General features: G+C 41.8%; 2 protein-coding genes across 3 annotated transcripts; one reads left to right on the top strand and one right to left on the bottom strand.

Annotated features, from left to right (window-relative positions):
• Positions 1 to 1394: 1394 nt before the first annotated feature.
• On the top strand, positions 1395 to 10652 carry trarg1a (trafficking regulator of GLUT4 (SLC2A4) 1a). Its single transcript, XM_086036876.1, has 3 exons — positions 1395 to 2283; positions 7545 to 7671; positions 8651 to 10652. The coding sequence occupies exons 1-3, from the start codon at positions 1855 to 1857 to the stop codon at positions 8659 to 8661; spliced, it is 567 nt and encodes a 188-aa protein (XP_085893002.1). The 5' UTR covers positions 1395 to 1854; the 3' UTR covers positions 8662 to 10652.
• Positions 10653 to 11743: 1091 nt separating this feature from the next.
• gosr1 (golgi SNAP receptor complex member 1) lies at positions 11744 to 23694 on the bottom strand. 2 transcript variants are annotated; one of them, XM_086036338.1, is made up of 9 exons: positions 23618 to 23694; positions 23152 to 23263; positions 22065 to 22152; positions 21848 to 21955; positions 21616 to 21707; positions 17555 to 17629; positions 15187 to 15216; positions 13225 to 13307; positions 11744 to 12711 (listed from the first exon to the last, which is right to left on the bottom strand). In XM_086036338.1, the coding sequence occupies exons 1-9, from the start codon at positions 23649 to 23651 to the stop codon at positions 12587 to 12589; spliced, it is 747 nt and encodes a 248-aa protein (XP_085892464.1). In that variant the 5' UTR covers positions 23652 to 23694; the 3' UTR covers positions 11744 to 12586. The 2 variants fall into 2 exon arrangements, with proteins under 2 accessions (XP_085892464.1, XP_085892466.1); XM_086036340.1 differs by lacking the exon at positions 23618 to 23694 and adding an exon at positions 23388 to 23587.
• Positions 23695 to 23914: the final 220 nt, after the last annotated feature.

Here is a 23914-nt window from a genome sequence, read left to right as displayed (position 1 = left end):
GACAATTACCTGCTTACAATATGAACATTTTTTTTTTAAACTGTTGTGTTTTCTGACTCAAACAAGCCTCGCACGCGAAGATGTATAGGCGACTGCAGTCTAAAGCAGACTTTGCTGACGATTTACGACATGGGAAGACTGTGCTACTGGAACATGGACGGAAAGTAAATTCTGCATAGCAGCACAAAGCCTTCCATGAAACACTGGTGCTGATGTTGAGAAAGGGAGGGGAGGAGGGTGTGTGTGAGTGGGGGGGGGGGGGGGGTGTCTTCCTAATAGACTGCTCTGCTCAATCAACATCAGCAGCATCAAGTTAGATGGAGAGATACAAAATCACGGCAGAAGTAAGGGAGTAGTGCCTTCAAAATAAAACAGAGTGGGTTATGATATGGTACACGTGGTTCACTCAAATTTAGGGAAATGTATCCATAATTTTGTATGAATGAATACAGGTCAAGGTAAACCGTGACAAAACGTGGAGTCAATCATCAACAAGGTTTGAGCACATTAGAGAAACTAATTGATGTAAAATAATTCATCCGTATTTCAAAACATTCAATTGCTTTGGTCCCATGTTGTTGAATTAGTCAGTTAGCTTTAGTAATCTCAATAGGCAATTATTTTCAGCTTCCAGTATATATATCCACTTCCTATTAACATTACTTTAGCAGATTACTTTCCGCAAATTGTGAAAGAACACCATTGAACGTCCATCCATCCATCCATCCATTATCTGTACCGCTTCTCCTCACGAGGGTCGCGGGGCGTGCTGGAGCCTATCCCAGCTGTCTTTGGGCAGTAGGCGGGGGACACCCTGAACTGGTTGCCAGCCAATCGCAGGGCACACAGAGACAAACATCCGCACTCACAATCACACCTAGGGGCAATTTAGAGAGTCCAATCAACTCACCATGCATGTTTTTGGAATGTGGGAGGAAACCGGAGTGCCCGGAGAAAACCCACGCAGGCACGGGGAGAACATGCAAACTCCACACAGGGAGGCCGGAGCCGGGATCGAACCCACGACCTCTGAACTGTGAGGCGGACGTGCTAACCAGTCAACCACCGTGCCGCCCACCATTGAACGTAAGTTGAGAAATACTTATAGAATGTACTGTATGTAAAAGGCATTAAAACAATAATGTATACATTGTCCGAATAACATTTTTAAAAAAAATCGAAATTTCATATACATATGTTGAAAAAAAAATCAACCGTAATTGGATAAAACTGCATATACACTGTATATTCGTTTTAAAAATAACTATTTATATTGTTAATAGCTTTCTTCTCTCTATGCAACCAGCCTAACAAACGAAACTCCTCTTAAAAAGTGGCTCTTGACCGGAAAAGGAAACTATGCGTTTCTGTAACTTGACAAAGGTTTCGTCCAGTCTCTGGCAAGCCGCAGAGTGAATAAGGTGGAGGGACAACAAGCTTAGAGCAGCTAGTGGAAGATAAAAGGTGCACCTTTCTCGTCTCCTTTTATTGTGGGGGGGAAAAAAGAAAGGATAAGAGGGCTGCTTGAATATAATAAGGAGCAGGACTGGATGGAGCTCCACTTTGTTTGCTCTTCATCGGATCCAACACAAATTAGTGATCTTGGAAGTAACTCAACTGGCTGTGAATGAAGCAAAGTGACTCAAGTGGAGCATTGCAAAATAACTTCACAAGAGAACCGCCTCATTTTTTCCATCTTTTTGCGGATTTCACTCACAATCAAAAACCACTTGATAATGGCCTATCATCCATATTAAACTTGGGACCAAACAAAGAAGAAGAAGAAGAAGAAGAAGAAGAAGAAGAAGAAGAAGAAGAAGAAGTGATTTGGGCAATTAGGTGATCGAGGCAAGTATGGCCATCAACACGGACAGCGACTTCCTCAAGTCCAACATCGGCGAGGGCGGCGGTGGAGGAGGACAACCAGGCGCCCAGCTGGCTGACTTCCAGGAGACCGAGAAGCTGCTGGCCGTCACCAGCGAGCCGGCGGGCCACGGGCTCAAGCTGTCCTCGTCCTTCTCCGTCAACATGGACCACAACCAGGCCAAGGGGCCTGAGGCGGACCACAACGGCCACGGGCTGAACGTCAGATCGGGCTCCGCCGGGCAGCTTGCCGCCGCCGCGCCCCTCTCCCCGTCCAAAGTCAGCCTGAGCCGCTCGTCCACCGGCAACGCCACGGTGCAAGAGAGCCCCAAGCCTCGAGACTACTTGATCCTCGTCATCATCTCCTGCTTCTTCCCCGTGTGGCCCGTCAGCATCGTGGCCCTCGTCTACTCCATCATGGTGAGTGAACCCCAAAAAATGTCAGCAAATCAACTTGACCAGTGGAGCAACATAAAACTCCTTCCAGGAATATAATCATACTGGAGTATTTTTAAGAGTCAGGATTTTTTGTTGTTGTTCATTTAAAATCATATAGAAAACATATTATTTTAAGATTCTTCTGCAAGTGCCTTTCTTTTGTTACAAAAAGCTGCTTTTCCTCCTCAAATGCAGAGAATGAGCCGTTGTGATGTCATTTTCAGGCGACAGAAGTGACAAAATGGCCGCCCAGATGGCTAAAAACGGGTGTATTAACTCTTATTCCACAAACGCAATATTTATCAGACTGCCTTGTTTCATCTATTGGGCTTGCATAGAACATATTCTTGAAAAAATGTTTGAGTTGACTTCCCTTTTTAATATACATTGTACGTAATAACAGTGGTACCACAATTTACGAGTGACCTAACTCACAAGTTGTTGTTTTTTGTCTCAAGTTGGAAACGAAAATAGTTAGTTATCAGTGCTAGATGTCGGCAGCAAACTTCACAACAAGCACCAATTTTGACAGAATCTTCGGGAAATTCTTCAGAAAAGAGGCCAAGTGCAAGTCGATTGCATTATTGCCACTCCCAGTCGAAGTTTAACATAAAACTAAACATTAAAAGAAGTCAATCACCGATACTTCTTGTCTTCTTTGCACATACATATTCCCACTCAGCGACGGTGTGAATATGAGCGTGAATGGTCGTCTGTCTGTATGTACATATATGCACCTTGAAATTGCCCCGGCAACCAGTGATGGACCATATGAAGCTTTATGAAGCACTTGTGATATTTTTATTCCTCTCAATAGTGTTCTTGGTTTGAATACAAAGGCTAGTGCAATGCAAATTTATTACATTTCCACTGCATCTTTAAACCAAGAGCTCAAGAGTCAGAAAATGATCACAAGTGCTTCACAAAGATTTATTTGTCAATCACTACAGATGTGCTTTGTAACTATATGGGAGGGTTAAATCCGACTGAACCTCACCGCCACCTGCAGTCTTCAATGAACTTAAAGTTACGCAAACCTATTGTGAGGCAGCAGAGATCCATCACTCATCCAATACGCGTACAGATTTCAACTCATTTCAATTTGTCTTTTTTTTTTTTTTCATTTTGGCCCGCGGGGGGCGTTTATTACATAGCCTCGAGCAGCCAAAACCGAGATGAAACAAAGCGAAGGCAACACATATGAGCCGATTAGTTCTGTCACGATCCATCAGGCATACCCCGAGTCTTCATCATGAACTTACTGACTGGCTTGGAATATGTGTGAGAGGAAGTGAAGCGCATTTAGTGAGCCATGAGACGCAAAGTGAAGGAGAAGAGGAGAGGAAACTCGATCCGGACACTAATTCGATAGACGGTGAGAGAAGTCAATTTGGTTACTCTGCTGCAGAGAGCAAATTGTGGCAGTTTGCAGCGCGCAATGTGGCCGCAATAAACATCCGCTCCCTGCGCTGCGGCGAAAGCCGCCTCCTTGGATGGATCCGGTGCACTTCCGATCACACGGATTGAATCGGGAGAGAAAACAGGTTCGCGACACTGCTAGTCATTTCATTGATTTAAAAGTGGCAGAATTTGCGTCGAGAGGGGCTCAAATATCCTGGAAACATTCAAAGGGAGATGCAATTAATCGGCATGCATTTTCGCTCCGGACTCGGTCGCTAGTCAATCACAAGGCGCGACTGTGATGACATAAATGTCATCATTTCCTGCCGTTTATTTTATGTACAAAACACAAATGACGGGAGTACAATGTCAATTCAAAAGAGAGCCATATGGGTATCATATTTGGTTGATAAGAGACCAAAACTAAATCGTCTGCTAGCCTACTTATCGAAAGGGTTTTTATGAGCGCACACCCAAGGGAATTCATAGCGCACTTGGGCACGCTTGACACCTACAGACTGTTTGACAAATGTGAGCGCTTCATTTTGCACTGAAGCGCAGTGCACTTCCCCGGCCCCGGCACGGTTGTCAATCAATGAGATCGCTCCTCCCACCATTTTTTTTTAGGACATCTGCTGCCTTGCTTTATAGAAATCAACAGAAATACAGTCGGATGGTGCCTTGAGATATGAGAATTTTTGTTGAAATATGAGCCATTGTTCAAACCCTTTTTTCTTTTTTTGGACTAGCACAAGCTTGAGGTACAAGCTCTGTATGGTAGCAGAAATTTTTTCTCAACTCACTTCAAAATAAGCAGCATTAGGCAGATAACAGACAAATATTCACAGTTTACTGTCAAACTAAATATAAAAACAAAGGGAGTTACACTAAAACCTTCAAACATCTTTGCCCCACCTAGCTTCATGCTAACACATAATGGAAAATATTAGCATTGATATTTGCGGTCGTGCGACCCTTACAAATAGTTGAACACAAATAACGGAGCAAGACATGCAGACAGAAAATGTAACAGAGATATATTCTTTATCCTCTGCCAAAAACAAACTGAGTCGCTCAGTGACTCTCCTTTGTTTGTTTGTTGGACTGTGTTATACTCCCCCCGGTGGCCAAGGGTTGAGTCACACCCGAAGGAGCAGCACAATTATAGGACCAATCATAGCTCAGCTTCAGAAAACAGGTGATTGGTCGTTATCTGAGCCCTGATGGTGTGCAATGCCATTTTCAGTCGACAGAAGTGAGATGGCTAAAAATGGGTGAATTAACTCTTATTCCACAAATGTAATATTTAACAGAATTCCTTGATTCAACTAGTGGGCTTGCATAGAACACATGCTCGAAAAAAAAAAAGTTTGGGTTGATTTCTCTTTAAAATCAGTTCACCTGCACCTTATGGAGAGGAATCACAATCATGTTTAAACGCATGAAGGTGCGATGTCAGAATCTTCACGTATGAAGATTTTATTGGCAAAGTATGCGACACGTCAAATGGTGTTGATCGTTTTGATCAGCTGGAAAACTGGCAAACTGCCATCGGGTTTCGGATCTCGGACAGATGCTGTGCTGGCGGAAGCTAGCGGGCGGCTAGCACTGACAACGTGCAGCCAATTACAGGTTTAGCGATGCGGGCCTAATGGGTTTTTACGGCCAACAGGGGCCTATCCCAATAATGGCGATCGAGGGCCCAACTGCAGCGGCGGCAGATTTGCCGGTGATGTATGGAGCAAAACAGTGTGCATTGATGCTCATCACATGCTAGAAAGTGTTTTTCCACTTAGTCACTGACTTTGTGTGATTACTTCAACCACTCTGCCGAGATATCCTTCACGTTAAATCGGCTTTTATAATTGCAACTAATAGCGCTTTATTGCCATCACCGTTTTGCTTCCACATCGCAAATAATTCCGACCAGTTTCTTCTAATTGGATTTCCATGCACCAGAGCAGCGTGAAATCAATTTAGTGCACTCTGTGATGCGTTTTGTGACGATGATGATGTTACATTTGGCTGCTGTGAAACTTGATCATCGAAACAAGCCTGTCACTTCGTTTGTTTAGCTTCAGCCTAATGGAGGATGCTTATTATTTACAATTGCACTGACACTTTTTAGTGCTTTCGACTGACTTAATGTGCCACGATTGCTAGGAGAGATTTGTGGAATTTTTAACAGTAACGATTCACTCAAGCACCGATTCAATTCGATTTTCGATTTTCAGTTCCCGATTTTCGATTCGATTCGATTTATTAAAAATGGCTGCCATGCTTGTCTCTGTGTGTCTGTGTGCTAGCGTGGTGCTGCAGCCATCCGCAAACGATACGCAATGACGTTTGGCGCAAGCGCATCATTTGATCTGCAAAATGATTCAAAATGTGGTATGCATCTGGAACGGGAAAAAAAAAATCTGCATTTTTTTTTAGCACTCTAAATTAGTATATTCTAATGACCTAGGTATATTATGTTTTTTGTTAGAATTGATTATTATAATTATTAGAATCGATTAATCGTTTGAATCGATTTTCGATCGATTTTCGATTCACCGTTACATCCCCGGTAACGATATGTGATTGTAGGATTGTGGGACAGCACGGATGGAACGAGGTGGGAGGTGAGACGGAGAATGGGCGGTACCCGTGGAGCAAATGGTGTGAATGGAGCTGACTCCCCCCTCCTCCTACAACCCCCCGCCACCCCCCTCCAGAAAAGTCTGTCCAAATATAATTTATGAGCTCCAATGGATTCTACTGGCCCAGGAATGAGAGCGGTGCCATGGTGCGCCGAGCAGATTTGATCATCCGGCTGCATTGAGTGCTTTGCAATTTTAATGTGGATTTTAATGTAACAGTGCGTCTAAAAGCTCTTCTAGCGGCCCCTTAAGGCTGCTCGACACCCAGTCAGAGCAAAAGTGCCGAGAGCTAACCAACTTTGGGGTGCCCCAAACCCGCAAAACTGGATAAACAATATGTGCACCTCAATTATGATGTTTATTTTGGGGGGGTATTTATTGACTGAATGGCGAAAGAACATGAAGATGGTGAAGCAGAATGATGTCAAAATACGCATTTAAAACATCATCTTGTGACCGGAACTCAAAAGCGACCATTTCCGATGCACACCCGCTTTTTTAGTGTGTCCCCCCCCCCCCCCCCCTCCCCTCCAGCCAGGCTGCCGCTCGTCCATTATTAATGACAAGAGAGAAGAAGAACATTTACTCACTTAGCAGCCTTCCTCTGCGGCAGCCACAAGAACGTGCGCAGCAAATGCAGGTGTGTGTGTGCGTGTGTGTGTGTGTGTGTGTGTGCTGACTCTGGATCAATACATACTCCCCTGGGCCAATCTTGGCTTCGTTCACGTTGCAGCACAGGAGGTGAGCAGGTTCAGCGATGTGTCTTCTTGAAAAAAAAAAAAAAAAAAAAAAAAAAGTCGTATTTGACAGCTCTGGGTTATTCCAAAAAACATGACTGGGTACAGGCCTACTAGTACACATTGAGGGTCACAAGACAGTGGGCGCTATTTTCGGAGTCGGCAGAAAAATTGACACGCCTTCATTTGTGCCGGGGTGGGTCTAATTTAGCTTCTTTGGGCGTTCCGGCAGACCCAGGACGTTGTTTTTTTTTACACTCCCACCTGACAATTTGGTGACAGAAAGTAAGACTATATTTTAGACTAGGTGAAAGCAGGTCTAAGTTGTGGCGCGTTGCGGAGGGTGTCACACACGAATGCGCGATCGGGGGTGGAAGGCGGTATCCGAGTGAACACTTCACGTGAACGCTGCGCATTGAATTTGCTTGTTGTGTTAATAGCATACGTTTTTGTGTGTCACCAGTCCAGAAACAGTCTCCAGGCGGGCGACGTGGACGGGGCCAGACGGCTGGGTCGACTGGCTCGTCTGCTCAGCATCGTTTCCATCGTGCTGGGTGTGGTCGCCATCATAGTCTTTGTCTCACTTTCAGGTACAAGTGCTATGAAAATTATTTCCCCAATGGAAAATGGAAAATAATTGAAATTGAATTCTGTTCCGCAATGCTTGAAAATAGGGATGGGCCGATTCCGATACCGATTATTTGTAGTCAAGGCGACCGATAACCGATATTTGGAGCCGATATAAATTTTTCGTAAAAAAGAAAATACTGGCATTAAAATCTAAAAAAAAAAAAAAAAAATTCTTAACTTTGTTGAAACGTCTTTAAGCATGTTTACTTACCAATTTTTCAGATTTGCATAATGTAGATTTTTTTTTGGTATTATCATTATTATTACTATACATTTTTGACAATGCACATCTTTGTTACCAAATTCTAACAAAGTAAAAAAAAAAAAAAAAAAAAAAAAAAAAGAAATCCATATAGTTTTTGACAATAAATGATGTTCTCCAAAATTTCAAAATGACAGAAAAAACTTTCACACATCTTTGTTTTGATTCCAACACAATTCTAAATTGATTTATTATCGGCCATCAGATGTTTTAAAAAGGCCAATGCCGATATTCGTCAAAACGCAGAATATCTGCGCCGATAATCGGCCCGGCCGATAATCGGTCTATCCCTAAAACTTAAAAACTGCTAGAAGGTCCTTAACAAGCATGCAATAGTAAAAATAAAAACGGCCAAATACTCGTGAATCGACGCAGTCTTTTTACCTTTGGTTCCAAAGAACAAGTCACTCTATGCAGAACACATACGCATAGCACGTGCTGACCAACAAATGCTCGCCGCTGCTTTATGACAACATGGCGATATATGACCGGCTGACAAGCACGAGCGTGTTTCGCTTTGTCCAAACGCAGCACATTTTAAAGCTTGCTCGCGCGCGTACCTCGATATTTGATTCAGCACGGTACGATGGGCTGAATGTGCGGCTGCCTACAAATAACCAACGTAAAGCGTTTTAATTCACTGTGTCTGATTTCTCTCCCTCCTGTGTCTTTGGCAGCAATCAACTGACACGAACGACCTGAAGGGAAAACAAAAGAGCCGTGAAGGATGCGACAAAGAAAGACGAAAGAACAATCCTACGTATACATAAAAAGATGATACAGTACCTCTCTACTTCTACCATATTCTAATTATGCCATCATGACCCCCGGAAAGAAAAGACTCACGGGATCGGTATTGCCGCAGCAAGCGGACAGCAAATCCCCAATGCATGCATTTAAACTCCACTAACATCTGCTTGACCCAAACATAAGAATGATAAACACCCGATGCAACCATTGAGAGGGAGAAGATTTCGATACGTGCGGATTTGCAAACGCTTTTGGAATAAAACTTTTAAACGGAGCGGGACGAGTGAGCACAGATGACTTTTTCTACATCCGTGACGGGTTTGCGTGAACCTTTTTTTTCCGTTTGGACTTCCACATGTGGACAACGCCCATGTAAGCGCTCATCTAATATTCCCTGCCGCGTTGAAGGCCCAAACGGCTGAAACACGGGACGCGTTCGAGATGCCCCGTTTTCTAATGTCAAGCCGGGACAGCGGACGAATCCGACGGAGTAAGGACGGGACGTATTTGGAACGTTTTGTTGTCTTTCGCCATTTTTTTAAAAACCGTGAGAGTATTTGCATGCCTGAATGTGGACGTGGAAATTGTGCCTGTGTATTACTGACTGTTTTTCCAGTTTTTCAGTCCCGAATGTGAACACGAGTTGAGTCCAGTTCTTACGAGAACGTGTGGAGACTGAATTGTAACTCGGACCCATCCACCTTAATATTTGCAAAATATCATCGTAGTATTACATCATTATGCTGCTTTGTTACTGGCAAATACACCGATGCACCAAACTGCTAATCCTCTGGCACATTTTGCTTGCACATATTTTCGATGTTTTGCTCCAGTTCCTCACCATGTGCCCTTAAAGTGGAAGTCAACCCAAACATATTTTTTTCAAGAGTTCTATGCAAGCCCACTCATTGAAACAAGGTAATATGATTATTATGAAATATGAAATCCGCCCGTTTTTTAGCCATCTCAGGGGACGGCCATTTTGTGACTTTTGTCGGCTGAAAGTGACATCACAACCGCTCAGGGCTCAGGTAACGACCAATCACGGCTGACCTGTTTTCTGAAGCTGAGCCATGATTGGTTGTTATCTGAGCCATGAGCAGTTGTGATGTCATTTTCAGTCGACAGAAATGACACAAAATGGCCGCCCCCGAGATGGCTAAAAAACAAGTAGATTTAACTCATATTCCACAAACGCAATGTGAATCAGAATGACGTCTTTTAACTAGTGGGCCTGCATAGAACATATTCTTGAAAAAAATACGTTTGGGTTGACTTCCGCTTTAATTTGTTTACGAGTTCGATCTTTCTATTCGTCTTAAATCATCACCGCTACTTCTTCATATTGTTATAATTGTTTTACATCAGATGTATTTTCTGCTCCTTGTATGGGTATGAAATCTATTTATATGGGAAAATATATGCAATATTTATGCATGTTGTATGCCTTTTTTTAAGGATGTTAATCAGTTTATTTAATAAAGTTCAAAATCCAAATCGAACACACTCACACAAGGCTGCCACACTGACACCAACAAATACATACAAGCCAAGGTTTAACTTCCAAATCAATAAATCATAGACAACTATGCAACTAATTCCAGACAGACAATGCTGACCCTGCCAAGTTCAACATGTTCACTTACTGGCTACATTACCGCTTTCAGCATATTTTTCATCAAACATACATTAGCAACCTTATCCAATGATTGCCTTTATTTAGTACAAAACTTTAAAAAACCATTAACATTGGAACTAAAAGCATTTATCAAGATTACACTGAATTTGTTCAGATGATGGTTTCTTTTTTTTTTTTTTTTTTTTTTTTTACATATTGCTGTTCCTATCCTGGTATAATGAGTGTCTCCGATTTCATCTTTGTGGTGTACATTTTGCATGTTTGGAATAAATGTTACCATGCATGGCGAACGTTTTGTCTTGGCGGTGTTGTGTTGTAAGTTCACATACGTTTCAATGCTTTGAATCGACTTTTCCACTCTCAAAAACAGCAGTTATCCACCACGCATAAGATAATTCACAGGTCAAGAAAGTTTTCAAGTAGTTTATGCAGGAAATGTTCTTTATAAACGGAGACCCATTTATATAGTACTCCTTTTCCTTTAACTCCTGTAAATAAAAAGTCAACGCAAACATTATTTTTTTCAAGAATATGTTCTATGCAAGCGAACTAGTTGAAACAGGGCACTCTGATAAATATTGCGTGTGGAATAAGTGTTAATCTACTCGTTTTTAGCCATCTCCGGCGGCGGCCATTTTGTATTCTGTCGACTGAAGATGACATCACTACTGCTCATAATGACCAATCACAACTCAGCTCTAGAAAACATGCCTGCCGCGATTGGTCGTTGGGAGCAGTTGTGATGTCATTTTCAGTCGACAGAAGATAAAATGGCCACCCCCGGAGATGGCTTAAAAACGAGAGCATTTTGCTGCTTAACTTATTTTCCACAAACGCAAAATGAATCAGAATGCCGTGTTTCAACTAGTGGGCCTGCTGGGAACACATTCTTGAAAAAAATACGCTTAGTTTGTTCAAAAACAAGATTCCCACAATACATCTCAAGAACATTGCTGAAATAAAACCGTTTTGTAAAGACGAACTGTCTAAAATTCCTCCCGAGGAAACATTTGGTTGTAAGTAAGTGCTGCTTTTAGACACTGCTGCTATTCTGAAGAAAACAGTACTTAAGTAGCTGTCCATGCATTATCGAATCATCACTGCTGAAGAAGCTCATGTGAGGAGGGAAGAAACTAAAAAAAAAAACAGATAGGGTGTCCATCTCTGGCATCCTGCTGACTCATTCTGACTGATAGCTCTTCGCATCCTTCTGGCATTTGGATTGGAATTGCCTTCTGCCAGCCCCATCAAATAAATATTCACAAAAGAAACAAGTAGACACGACAAACCCTCTGTCAGCATCATAAAACGTCACTTTTTGAAAAGTACTGTTTTAACACTCAACTGTCACATACGTGTAAAAGTCATTTAGTTGAATGTGTAATATTAAGACACTCAATTTTAATGAAATATGCAATGTAAAGGTGATTCATTGTACAGGTGGGCCTTATGCATTTCCTCCTGGTCACATAAATGCAAAAAGAAAAAGACAACAATGCACTTAAACTTAACTGATAACGATCGATGGCACAAATTCGTCATAATTTCTTCTTCTCAAAACAGTCCATGTTGAAGTTGATCCTTCTTTTGGAATTGGGGTTAATTAAAGTTTATTTGCTGCCAGTTGAAGTGAGGCACGAAGTCTTGTGTGATGTCTTATGGCTGACGTGGGATATCATTCGAATTTTTTGGGGGGGCGTGTGTGTTTCCGTGAAAGTTGAACTTCAATTCAAAATTGTCCAAGCTTTGTTTCAAATCATATTTGGAAAAATTACACATTAAGATTTGAGCCCGCCTTCATTTTTCACAACAAATGCATTTGAATAATTTATTAACTCACATAAACACCCATTTCAAACTTGCACACCAATTAAAAAGAACCATTCAAATAAAAATCTTTCCAATGTGAAAAAAAAAAAAAAAAAACATGATCACATATTCCAACGATTCATACATTTCTCAGCACGTTGTCTCTTGAAGGGAGTTAATATGATACAAGTTTTTAGTTATTGGTACTTTTATTTCCTGTGTCTTGTAGCTGGAAAATAATCCTTCCACCAGTAATTTGTCCATCTGTCCCACAGCTGGATCGAAGTTCACAAGATCTTGCTGTTGGGCAGATCTTACATCCTCGTGCCAAGGTGTCTCCGGGGTCCTCAACCACTGAGCCGTTTTCCGGGGACTCTTACCCAACAGATCCGATCTAGTGGCTCCTTTTAAATATTCAGTGAAAAGCGTAGAGCAAGAGGAGAATGGTGCAGACGCCAATCACGGTGCCGAGGACGAGGGAGTCCCGTCGCTTTCGAAGATTGATTCGCTGGATCAGATTGTTGATGGCTGGGAAACGGTCTTGGAGAGCAAAGAATTAAGGACGCTACCAAATGATCCGACTGAAATGACAAGGAAAGCAGTTCCATCGATTGTACCTTTTTTTTTTTTTTTTTAAATCCAAAATCATATTCAAAAACAAGGAGAAGTATTTAACTAGAATGCAAAGATATTTGGCGCTTTTGATTGGACTGATGAACTACATATCGTTTGCTGTCCTGTGAAAAACACTTTTCTCCAATTTTAGAAACTTTTTTAGTTTTCACTTTAATGCGATGTCGGTAACGCGGGAACATGATTCAGGTAAAAATAAGAAAATGGGAAAAAAAAAAAAGCATATCACAAAGCACAGACAGAAACAGACAACTGCTGGACCAAACCGGGCAGCATTGGCTAACTATCCACAAAGGTGAAACGTAAATACGTTTTAGCTTTAGCATAATCCGAATGCACAAATACGCTAACGGGGGGGAACGCAATATCTCTGGCGCTCAAGCTTGGCAGAGGTAAAAAAAAAAAAAAAAAAAAGGATACTGGCCAGCGTGTTGACTCGGCTCTGTATGGATTTCAGCATGCCCCTTTGGGATGTCATATTCTCCTTGGTTGCCATGGCAATGCTACAAAGACAAGGGCAAATGATATGGATAATATGGACGTGAATCAGCACAAAACAATGGGGCATCCTGCCAAAACAAAAAAAAAAAAAAAGCACGTGATATTTTGATATTTGTTTAGTCTGTCTCACATTCGGCAACCCAAGTTGTTATCAACTCATTCATCGTCAGACATTTTCAGACCCTCCTTTACCCAACCACATGAAAACATACATTAAAAAAAAAAAGACATGCGTGGGATTGAATGCCTATATTGAAAAAAGAAAAAAAAAACGTCCTTGCCATTGTACGGGAAGTCAACCCCAAAAATTTCAGCCCCACTAGTCTTCTGATTTCTGCATTTGACTGAAAATGACATCACAGTTCGGCTCGGATCACAACCAATCATGGCTCAGCTTCAGAAAACAGGTGAGCCATGATTGGTCGTTACCTGAGCCCCGAATAACTGCGATGTCGAGAGAAAGTGTCAAAATGGCCGCTCCCTGAGACGGCTACAAACGGCTGGATTTTTGTTGCTTCACTTATATTCCACAAGCGCGACATTAGGCTTTAAGGCTTTTGAATGCTCGGAGTGATGGGCAGCAAGCAGTGACTGGAAACAAAGTGAAGGAAAATCATTTCCCGCTTGACCGCAGTTTACTCATTTGGCAGGCCAACAACGTTCAAGAGCAGCGTTTGCAAGGAGCGTCGCACGTAGCGGCCGGGCCGCGTCCCCCTCAAGGTGGAAGCTGCTGAGGGGACGGCCGAGTCCCCCGAGCAATGTGAAGAAGGAGATCGTGTTCTCCTCGGTCAGGTACAAACACTTGCTGACTGCAGCAACTCGCCACCGTCTTTCTTTCAATAGGAACCGCCGCATTGAAATTAGAGCGGAAGCTTCTTTTCCACGCTTTCTCTGCAATCGGTCACCATTTGCAATTGGAGGCCAAAGAATAAATAGGACGGGAAGGAAATAAAAACTACTTAGATAATACTCCCAAGAAACGAGCATCACACAGTAAGTTTGTCACAGTATCTAAAGCTCACGGTTCGGTTTATTAATCTCACTGTCCGAAAATAATTGTGGATGTAAAGGGAAAGCTCAGTATTGCGGTAAGAGTCACGATATTGCAGGAAGCTTTCAAATCATATTACAATGTGTGCGTATGTTATGCCTTTTTAGTTAAAAAAAAAAAGGCCACTGATCAAGACAGCAGTAGCAGTCGGTCCCAGAGGAGCCATCGTTGACTAGAACCAATATATTTGCAATTTGGGCCGGCCTGGGGAGGAAAAAGGAGCAGGGAGCGGGGAGGAATTTATGATACATCGAGGAAAAATGAAATGACAGGAGTTGCTTATTGCATCCAGGTAAAAGTGGAATTTATTAGCAGGATGGCTTTTTAAAACCATGTCGGATTTCATGAATATATCTGGAAATGCAGAAGTGTTCATTTTTTTTCATCAGTTAAATGAGAACATTTTTTTTTCCCCAAGAATATGTTCTATGCAAGCCCACTAGTTGAAAAAAGGCATTCTGATATATATTGCGTTTGTGGGATAAGTGTTAATCCACTCCTTTTTAGCCATCTCTGGGGGCGGCCATTTTGTCTTCTGTCGACTGAAAACGACATCACAACTGCTCGCAACGACCAATCACGGCTGACCTGTTTTTTTTTTTTAAATCTGAGCCGTGATTGGTCGTTGTGAGCGGTTGTGATGTCATTTTCAGTCGACACAAGACAAAATGGCCGCCCCCAGAGATGGCTAAAAAGGAGTGCATTTTGCTGCTAAACTCAGAATGCCGTGTTTCAGCTAGTGGGCCTGCTGGGAACATATTCTTGAAAAAAATATTTTGGGGTTGACTTCCGCTTTAAGCATCGCAATGAAGGAAAATGACGGCTCTTACCTTATTGTGTCATCCATCAATCGATCAGAACTACAAATGGAAGTAAAGACATGGATGAATTGGTTAGCAACAGGGTGAGTTACAATATTTCTAGTACGGACAACCGGGAGTAGTGAACATTTGAATTGTGGTAAACGAGAAAAACCCGCCACATACACTTAATATATATATATTTTTTTGACATCTTAAACCTCCAAATTTTACACGTACAAATTTTAAAAATGCGTCACTATGGCTCTGCACGTCTACCGGTTTTTTCTTCTCCATCAAATCAGATCTTAACTCATTCACTGCCATTGACGTATTTATCTGTCTTTTCACCCTCCAGCCATTCAATCCCACGAGTTTTATATATTTTTTCAAATTCTTTCAAAAGAGGGTGCGAAAATGTCTGGCAGTGAATGAGTTAAAAGTCTACTGTTCCCACTATGATTTGCTAGCGCTCTCTGGGCTTGACGCCATAATCAAAGTCAATTTGGATAACGTTGCTTCAGTAAAGCAAACGAGCCGGAGCCATAGAGAACCTATTCCATTGTTGATGAGCCACTTTTCAAGAACTCTTCAAAGTCATCATGCTTCGTGTGTGGTTTCAGTTACCAGACTAATGTCATTATGAGAGCAATTAAATGCCAAAGGCCTCTCACGTTTCCATCTAACCTGAGTCACCACAAACCACGAATGACACATAACATCTTGAACTTTTGCCTTAAAGGGCCTGCTGTTTTGGCTAGCGTGTTGCTAAGTTAGCGCCGGGCGATAGAGCTCAGTTTGATACCGGTGGTGGGGAAAAGAAGAACTTTCTAAATTTTTGTGGAATGAGAATCGACGCGTTTGATTTAAAGCCATCCATCCATTTTCAATTACGCTTGTCCTCATGGGTCGCAGGAGAGCTGGAGCCGGTTCCAGATGACTCTGGTTGATGTGTTTGATACTCAACCTCAGAATGTACAGCAAGTATTCCCACCTACGGACCTCTGTCAAACGGAAATTCCCTCACCCAGAAAAAAAAAAACGTATGCATTGAAGTTTCTACTAGTATATTACGGTACATTAACGATCGATTCTTTACAGCGGAGGTTCCGGTATACGATCGATTCCTTACGATGAAGTTCCGGTAGTGTATCCGCAACCCGGAACCTGTCGCGAAGCCCGCAGTAGAACTCAAACTCAAAGCAGTTCCCGCTCGATACTACGGAAAAACTTTGACCGCGAAAGATTTCAAATGTATTCGTTTACATTTCCGTCTGTCGATCATGGCATCCAAACAAAGAAGAACGGTAACGACCGTGGACGAGAGAGTGAAATGCATCCGGTTAAGCGAAGCTGGACATTAATTTCACTTTCACTGGCTATTTTGTTGTCCTATGTAAAGTGCTTCTTAACAGCTGTAAGCTGTTGTGAAATGCAATGTATGAATAAAGTTGTATTGTATTATTGCCTACGCAATGGCGCTAATATTTATATATACAAGAAAATTTTAAAATCTGCCGATTTTTCTCTTTATTGTAAAGTTAACCAAATACTAAAGGACAAAGCGTTTTAAACCAGTCAAATGTTCTTCCTGTAATTCACGTTTTAACTGTCGTAAGCATTAACGCCCATCTGAGGGGCGAACATTACCGACTGTTGGCGAAGGTAGAAAAATGCGCCATCACGTCAGGTTTCGTTCAAGGTCGCAAATGAGCGGCAAACGGTTGTCAGATGTCCGCCTGTACTTTTCTTGTCGCAAGGGAATTTGGAACGTGTTCAAAATTTCCGTGCGACGATAAAAATCACTAAAACGGTTGGCGCAGGTCTTGGCGAACATTTGCGACATTGAACGAACCCTGACAAACTGACGGGAACGCAACATTCGCTGCCTTCGAAAACACTCGCAATTGTGGGATGAAAAAAAAAAAAAAGTGGGATTGGGGCTTAAGAGATCCAAAAATATGTTATTCTATTCATTCGATTTTTTTTTGTATTAATTGCTCGATTAATCGGTTATCAGAATTTTATTATGCCATTTATCGGAATTGGCCTAAAAAAAAAAAATCCCTAGTAGTCATGCCCTAATTGCAACTATTGATTAATAGAATATGTATTAAAGGTGAATACATAGAGTATATCTAAGTTCCAGCAATCCAAAACCAAATGCTGAAGGATAAACATGTTGACTGGCAATATCATTCTACCACAAAGGCACTGATGGGAGAAAAGTCGACCACAACGCGTCCAACCTCACTCACGATTCCAGAAAGTCTTCCTGCTATTTTAAAGGGCACCATGGGTGTCGAGTCGAGAGGCGTCCCCATCTGAGCAACGCTTGAGATGCAGAAAAACAAATGCATCAACCTGTCTTACATAAGAGAAGTGGAAGGTCACTTACTTTCTCAGGTGCTCATGTTCCTTCAGAAACAGCTCTGTTCTTCTGTTGTTAACTCCTGAACCACTTTTATACATTCTAAAAAAAAAATTAAAAAAAAAAGACACACTGGTTAAGATATCGACGGTTTTCTTGTGTACAAAGTACAAGCATGCCCTCTAAATCAAAGGCGTGGAGCAGATGTTGAAATCTCCAAAACATATTTCTGAGACTATCAAAAGACATTAGGCTGACTGTCGCACTACTGAGAGCCATTTCCTGTTGCCACAGGGTGATGCTTTGAATAATTAAGGAAAGTGGCATGCGAATCGCTTCAGGGTGCGGCCGAGAAGCTTAATGAAGATCTGACTTTCAAGGTGGATCTTCAAAATGTTGAACTCAAATCTTGTCTTCGAACAGTGAATGGAAAATAGTTCTTGGCAACGTTTCCAATACCGGACATGCTGCAACTCAATCTCGCATTCTCATTGTGAGTTTGGCCGAACTTTTATGTCATCAGCGGCATCTTTGTAATAGCAGGCGGCAATACCACAAGATTTCCTTTCATCTCTTTTACATTAAAAGCCTTCCTGTGGTTCACCAGTAGAAAGGCTTTAATGTGAAGCAGCAGTTGAGAGGAAACATCCACTCGCATTAGCCGCGACTTCAAAAAAAAACAAAACAAAAGAGTGGTTTCAAAGAGAGTAGCGCTGCGAAAATTCGGAAGAGTCATAGACATGGAAAAAAGCTGCAAGAGTTCACAAAGTTGATTGCGCAAGCTATTCAAAAAGAAGTTCCGGATAGCGGGTTTGTGAGGATGAGGCGGCGCGGAGCAGTTCAGGATACAAACCCCGTGAACACCATCACAAAGTCCCAACACCAAACTCCTGTTTGGTGTAAAACAAAATGATAACTTCAGCGGACTGTCTTTCTATTGGAGGAAGGGAAATTCAGAGGGTTTCTACATTTGCATGTAGCAGTTAACGGAAGATGAACCAGTAATGAAAGACAAAGACCACATTTTACTGGTCACAAAAAAAAAAAAAATACTTGATAGCACTATGATAACAAAAGGGCTCCATTTTCCCTTAGTGAATGTGATTATGAGTTTTATTACATTTATTATATTACACCAGTTGCCAAGTGAACATCTCACATCCATTTCTTTGATGCAACTCATTTAATCAGCAGCTGGCTGCTAAGCTCTCAAAATGGTTTCTGGTCATTTAAAACTCAGCCCCACCCTCACATGGACAAAGAACGAGATAAAGAGCAATCGCAGGGTGGGGGGGGGGCAAAATAAGCCTGCAAGAGGACACTAGATAGCTAATGCACCCATTTCATTGCCAGTACTCCCCCTAAAGGTGTCAAATGGAAATACAGTGTTATAGTGTAGTAGGGACATCCAAGCTGCAGGAATGATGCAGGGCTTTTTAAAAGGGCACGACGCTGTATTTTTTACTTATTTTTTTTTTTTGTGGCTGACATTAAAAGCAGGAGCAGTATTCTTGAGTTCAGATCTGCTTGTTGCTCATATGAAATGGAATAATGACATGCACGGTATGTTTGTATGCCTTCATGTGCAAAGATTGCTTTAGTAATAACAATACAGAACACATGAAAGTTGGGAAATACTGCGCAGTGTTTGCTAAACTGTCGTGTTGTTCGCATAAACAAGACCGTAGTTATTTTATAACCCATATCATTCCACATAAATCTTGGGTCAACCGTACCAGAGGATCTCTCCTGCCCCCTGTCTGTCAAAGTGATAACTGCAACAAAAGAACCCATCCATTTTCTCTACCGCTTATCCTCAATAGGATCGGGGTGAGCTCGGGCCTATCCCAGCGGGATTTGGGTGAGACGTGATGTATGCCCATTTGCGACCTAACGTCTGTGTTTTAGTGGCCCTGCGGCATTTACGGGAATAAAGATATCCCATGACCCACGTGTTTTGCCACGTTTTATGATTTTGCAATAATTGCTTCTAGCAGGGAATTTATATGGTCCACTAGTTAGCAGCTGGTCAATAACACGGGCTCTTCTGTCTTCATACAGTAAACTTAATCCGCTCTGACCCTCAAATAGGTTCAGTGTTGTACCTAAACTTGGACATGAGGTGATACATCATGATTTAATTCCATTTCTTGTGCGTATTGACAATCAATTGTCATGAATAGAGCCTAACACTGATCGGCTACAAAAAAAAAAAAAAAAAGTTAACTTGTGCTGGAAATCATAGAAGCACTTGGAACTATTTTGCATTAAGCCTAAGCGAGTATGAGGCAGCGACAGGAAGTCTGCATACTCAATGGATGGAGACAAATCGATAGGAATTTTGCAGTGCTCACCATATGCTTGTGGCCGCGAGATCAATAAGACATTACAAAGCAAATGAAATGAGTCACTGTTTGATGGAGCATTTCAACACACTTACTAACAGCAGAGCCAATCAGAGGAAAGGATACACTTTCTCCATGCAAAAGAGGCTGTGAATCTTCTTCCTTCAGGTCCACGCAAGCTTCAACTATCCCGCAAACGATTAACGGATGCAAGCAAGTGGCATCAGCTCTATGAGTTAACAATTTTGTTATTTTAGTTCCTGTGCTGACCACAGGACACCGCATGGGTCAAATGACACAATTCCAATTGTTTTGCTTGACAAAATTCAAATTTTTTTTTTTTTTTCAAGAATATGTTCTATGCAAGCTCACTAGTTGAAACAGGGCATTCTGATAAATATTGCGTTTGTGGAATAAGTGTTAATCCACTCGTTTTTAGCCATCTCCGGGGGCGGCCATTTTGTCTTCTGTCGACTGAAAATGACATCACAACTGCTCACAATGACCAATCACGGCTCAGATTCAGAAAACAGGTCAGCCGTGATTGGTCGTCGTGAACAGTTGTGATGTCATTTTCAGTCGACGGAAGACAAAATGGCCGCCACCAGAGAGTGCATTTTGCTGCTTAATTTATATTCCACAAACGCAAAATTAATCAGAGTGCCATGTTGTTTGGGTTGACTTCCCTTTTAAAGTGGCACAATTTGAATATGCGTTTAAGAGGATTAAAAAACACAGGAATTTGAACATCCTCGCAGTTTCTTGTGTTGCCAGAAATTGATGCGTGTCTAGTTATATGGACGCATTATTGGCATCTGTGCATAAATATACAGAGCTAAATAGATATTAGCCATTAAATTGAATTGGCTACTTGGAGCTGCTGTTTAAAGCCCTTTTCACACTGCACTTGGTTTTTTTTGTGGTGGTCACCATGTGGCAAGGTGCAGAACGGCGGGCGCGTTGATATTTGGCGCTGGTTGCTAAACTATCGCACAGTGGGTAGCCTGGTGCCTTTTCTCGCTGGTTTTGACATAAAGCAGTTTCAAAGGAAAGCCCTGTTTTTGTTTATTATGGAGAGGAAGAGCAGATGTGATACTAGTGAAGCATTTGGCTCTGTTCCCACTTTCTACCAACCCGGCATATTCAACAAGGTGAAGATCATCCATTGTTGCGCCTTCTTTACCACATCAAGGTATACGCCATTTGTCTCTTTTCCCAAATCTTGGGACACTGAGACACAGCATTTTTCTTACTATTTTCCCCATTTTCTTCATGTCATTAACTGCACAACTCCGCCATTATTTTTCGGAATTGTGACTGTGAAAACACTCCGCCACCGCTTCTCCGATTAGATGCCCCGCCTGTGGTCATAGTGCGCTGCCATCAGAATTGAACATATTTGAATTCGGGTGCCTTTGCCTTTGAGGCACCACAGTGGGAACCGCCCACCTTGTGCAAAGTGTTCTGTCACTATGCTGCAGCAGCACACATAATGAATGGGTTGGCCGAAGACGCACTGCACTCTGCTAAGTGCAGTGTGAATACGCCTTAAATTGTGCCAGATTGACTTTTAGAAGCCTGAGGACAACTAAATGCCAATGTCACAAGCAAAACGCATTTGAATTATCAACACTGGTTTATGGAAATGACTAAAAGCGGATGTTTAAATGGATCATATTTTATTGTATGTCCCCACAACGGTAGTAATGACCAGCAAAGCCTAAATTACGGTAGCTTACTTACTCAATGTCCTTTCTGACAGATCCTAATAGGTCTTCCCGTTCCCGAATGGCTAAGAAGTTTCCTTTAGTTTTGTGGAATTCGTGTGTGTAATCCTGGGATGGGAAAATGAAGGGACAGTATCAGGATAAGCAATAACATCGTTAAAATGTGTGCATGTGTATGTGTACAGGTACGGATTTGATGGCGCTGTTCAATCCAACAAGGTAGGAAGGTGATAAATGAGTTGGCAAACCTGTAGGATGTCTCTGTGCCTCTGGAGGGTGTGCATTAGTGCGGCATTCAGAGAGGCTGTGCCAGGAGCATTGGTGTACTCCGCCATCTTGTCATTGACCGCCGTCAGCTGACAGAGACAAAGTGGGATCGGAAATGTATGCATTTGTGAAAACATGGGCTGGGCAAAAGAAACCTCCTTATATTATCGTTTTTAAGAACACTGGTAATGCACTTACTTTGGCCAGCAGCTGTTCAATCTCCACCGACATGGTGTCAAACATCCTGTCCTGGGTGGAATTATTTAGCAGCGGTGTGGTGTCTGAACTGGAAGGAGAAAGCACACGTATAAAAAAATTACAATTTGAATTGCTGATATTATTTGGTAGTCCTGCCGGGACAGGACTTTGAGCAAAGAGGAAATAATATTAAACCATCTTTGCATCTTTTATCGTGGTGAAGAAGTTGAAGTTAAAAACGAGATAGATTTTTTAAAATCGCATGAAAGTTTTGTTATTAAAAAAGGGAATACAAAATATTCAACTGCGACACTAATGTATTGGATTGAACTGAATAGTGAATTGTGTTTATCGTTGCACCGCTAATAAATATACTCACAGATTCTGTAACACATGTACTGTGAACCGAGAAGTCTCAAATACGTCTGTAACATTTGCATGTATCCATAAAATGGTACGCAACTAAGACTTTGATTATATTGCTAATAGTTTGGTATTTGTTAATAGAATGTTCATGTGCCCAAATGATTGAACACTTGTTGCATAATTGAATGATTTTACTTTAAGAAATGGTTTGTGCTTTAGTTGTGAGGAAACATGATTCATAAACAGAAGGGGAAAATATTTCTGTGGAACATCTCTGAAGCTAATTCAATTAGTCCCATTTCCACTTTTTGAGATACAGTATTATGTAAGAGCAGTACTAAACGTAAACCTAAGTCAAACACAAGAAACAACCATTACCACTCCAGTATGTTGAAATTGAGTGGGGAAAAAATAAATACAGAATAATTCTTCACAAGAAACAGATCACTAATTGATTTTTTTATCCAACAAATTCTAAAAACGGTGAACAAATGTCTCCAATGCTTTAGTTAAAATTTGATTTTTGGAGTTGCATGGAACTAACAAGATCAGAGTAAAATGTAGCCCACTTAGCCCAAGACAGTACTGTAGTTCTTTTGCACCCGTGACAGCTACGTTGACACGTCACGGGAGTGTAAAAACCGACTGTTGTTGTGATCCAATCCATGTCAATATTTCCCCCAAACCCAGGAGAGATTGTGAAGCATCATCGTCATCTTACGTGTCACCTCGCCGTCCATCCCTTGAACCGTTGTAGCTGGTACACAGTTTACTGAAGGACACCAACTTCAGGTCCAGTTCATTCTCCAATTGCCTGGCCTGTTTCCGTAGATCTACAACATATGATGATGACACGCACAGCGAATCGTTTCAAAGTCAATGCTACTTAGCTTCGGCCGGTAAAACCTGGACAGTCATGACAAGTTGATCACAAAGACTAACGCCGGTTGTCAATACCCATCCGAAATATTCACTTTCAGGAACGTGCCAATCCGAATAACAAATATGTTGATGCGATGACGTGAAGTTACTTCGCGGTTGGTTAGCTAGCTTGTGGGCAGCCGTGATACGAGACACGTAAGCACGACACGTTAGCGTGCACTCAGACCAACAAACAAAACGATGTTAATACTACAAAATGATAGCGTAAACTCTTTTGGCATTCCAGTTAAATTATTAGCGCTTACCTTCCCAGTAGTTACTGCTTCCCATTCCTGCCATCTTTGTTTTGTCTGAGACGTCACCAACTTCCGGGATTGGACCACTGTGAAACCACTTCCATTCAATTTTTCTATGTCGCCCTCTGTCGGCCACACTAACACACTTACATTATACCTTCTGCTATCTTGTGGGAAAGCGTTTAATTATTTTTACCTGCCATTATGCGTTGCTGCCGACGACAACATACATTTTACGGTTCGTTTTTTTTTCTATTTGTTTACAAATCTTTATTCTGAGCTCCTCCACTCCCACGCACCTTCCCG

The sequence above is a fragment of the Filicampus tigris genome, chromosome 7 (genome assembly GCF_054856515.1).
Source record: "Filicampus tigris isolate MCC_2025a chromosome 7, RoL_Ftig_1.0, whole genome shotgun sequence".
Classification (NCBI taxonomy): Eukaryota; Metazoa; Chordata; class Actinopteri; order Syngnathiformes; family Syngnathidae; genus Filicampus; species Filicampus tigris.
This window is presented reverse-complemented; position numbering and strand designations above follow the sequence as displayed.

Bases quoted from the DNA above. Each gene is read 5' to 3' on its own strand.
- trarg1a (XM_086036876.1), top strand. From the start codon at position 1,855: ATGGCCATCAACACGGACAGCGACTTCCTCAAGTCCAACATCGGCGAG. The intron at 2,284-7,544 runs GTGAGTGAACCC...GTGTGTCACCAG, and splicing joins CCCTCGTCTACTCCATCATG to TCCAGAAACAGTCTCCAGGC.
- gosr1 (XM_086036338.1), bottom strand. From the start codon at position 23,651: ATGGCAGGAATGGGAAGCAGTAACTACTGGGAAG. The intron at 15,217-17,554 runs GTAAGTGACCTT...TTCCATTTGTAG, and splicing joins GAACATGAGCACCTGAGAAA to TTCTGATCGATTGATGGATG. The intron at 12,712-13,224 runs GTATCCTTTTTT...TTGCTCTCCAAG, and splicing joins CCGAGTCAACACGCTGGCCA to ACCGTTTCCCAGCCATCAAC.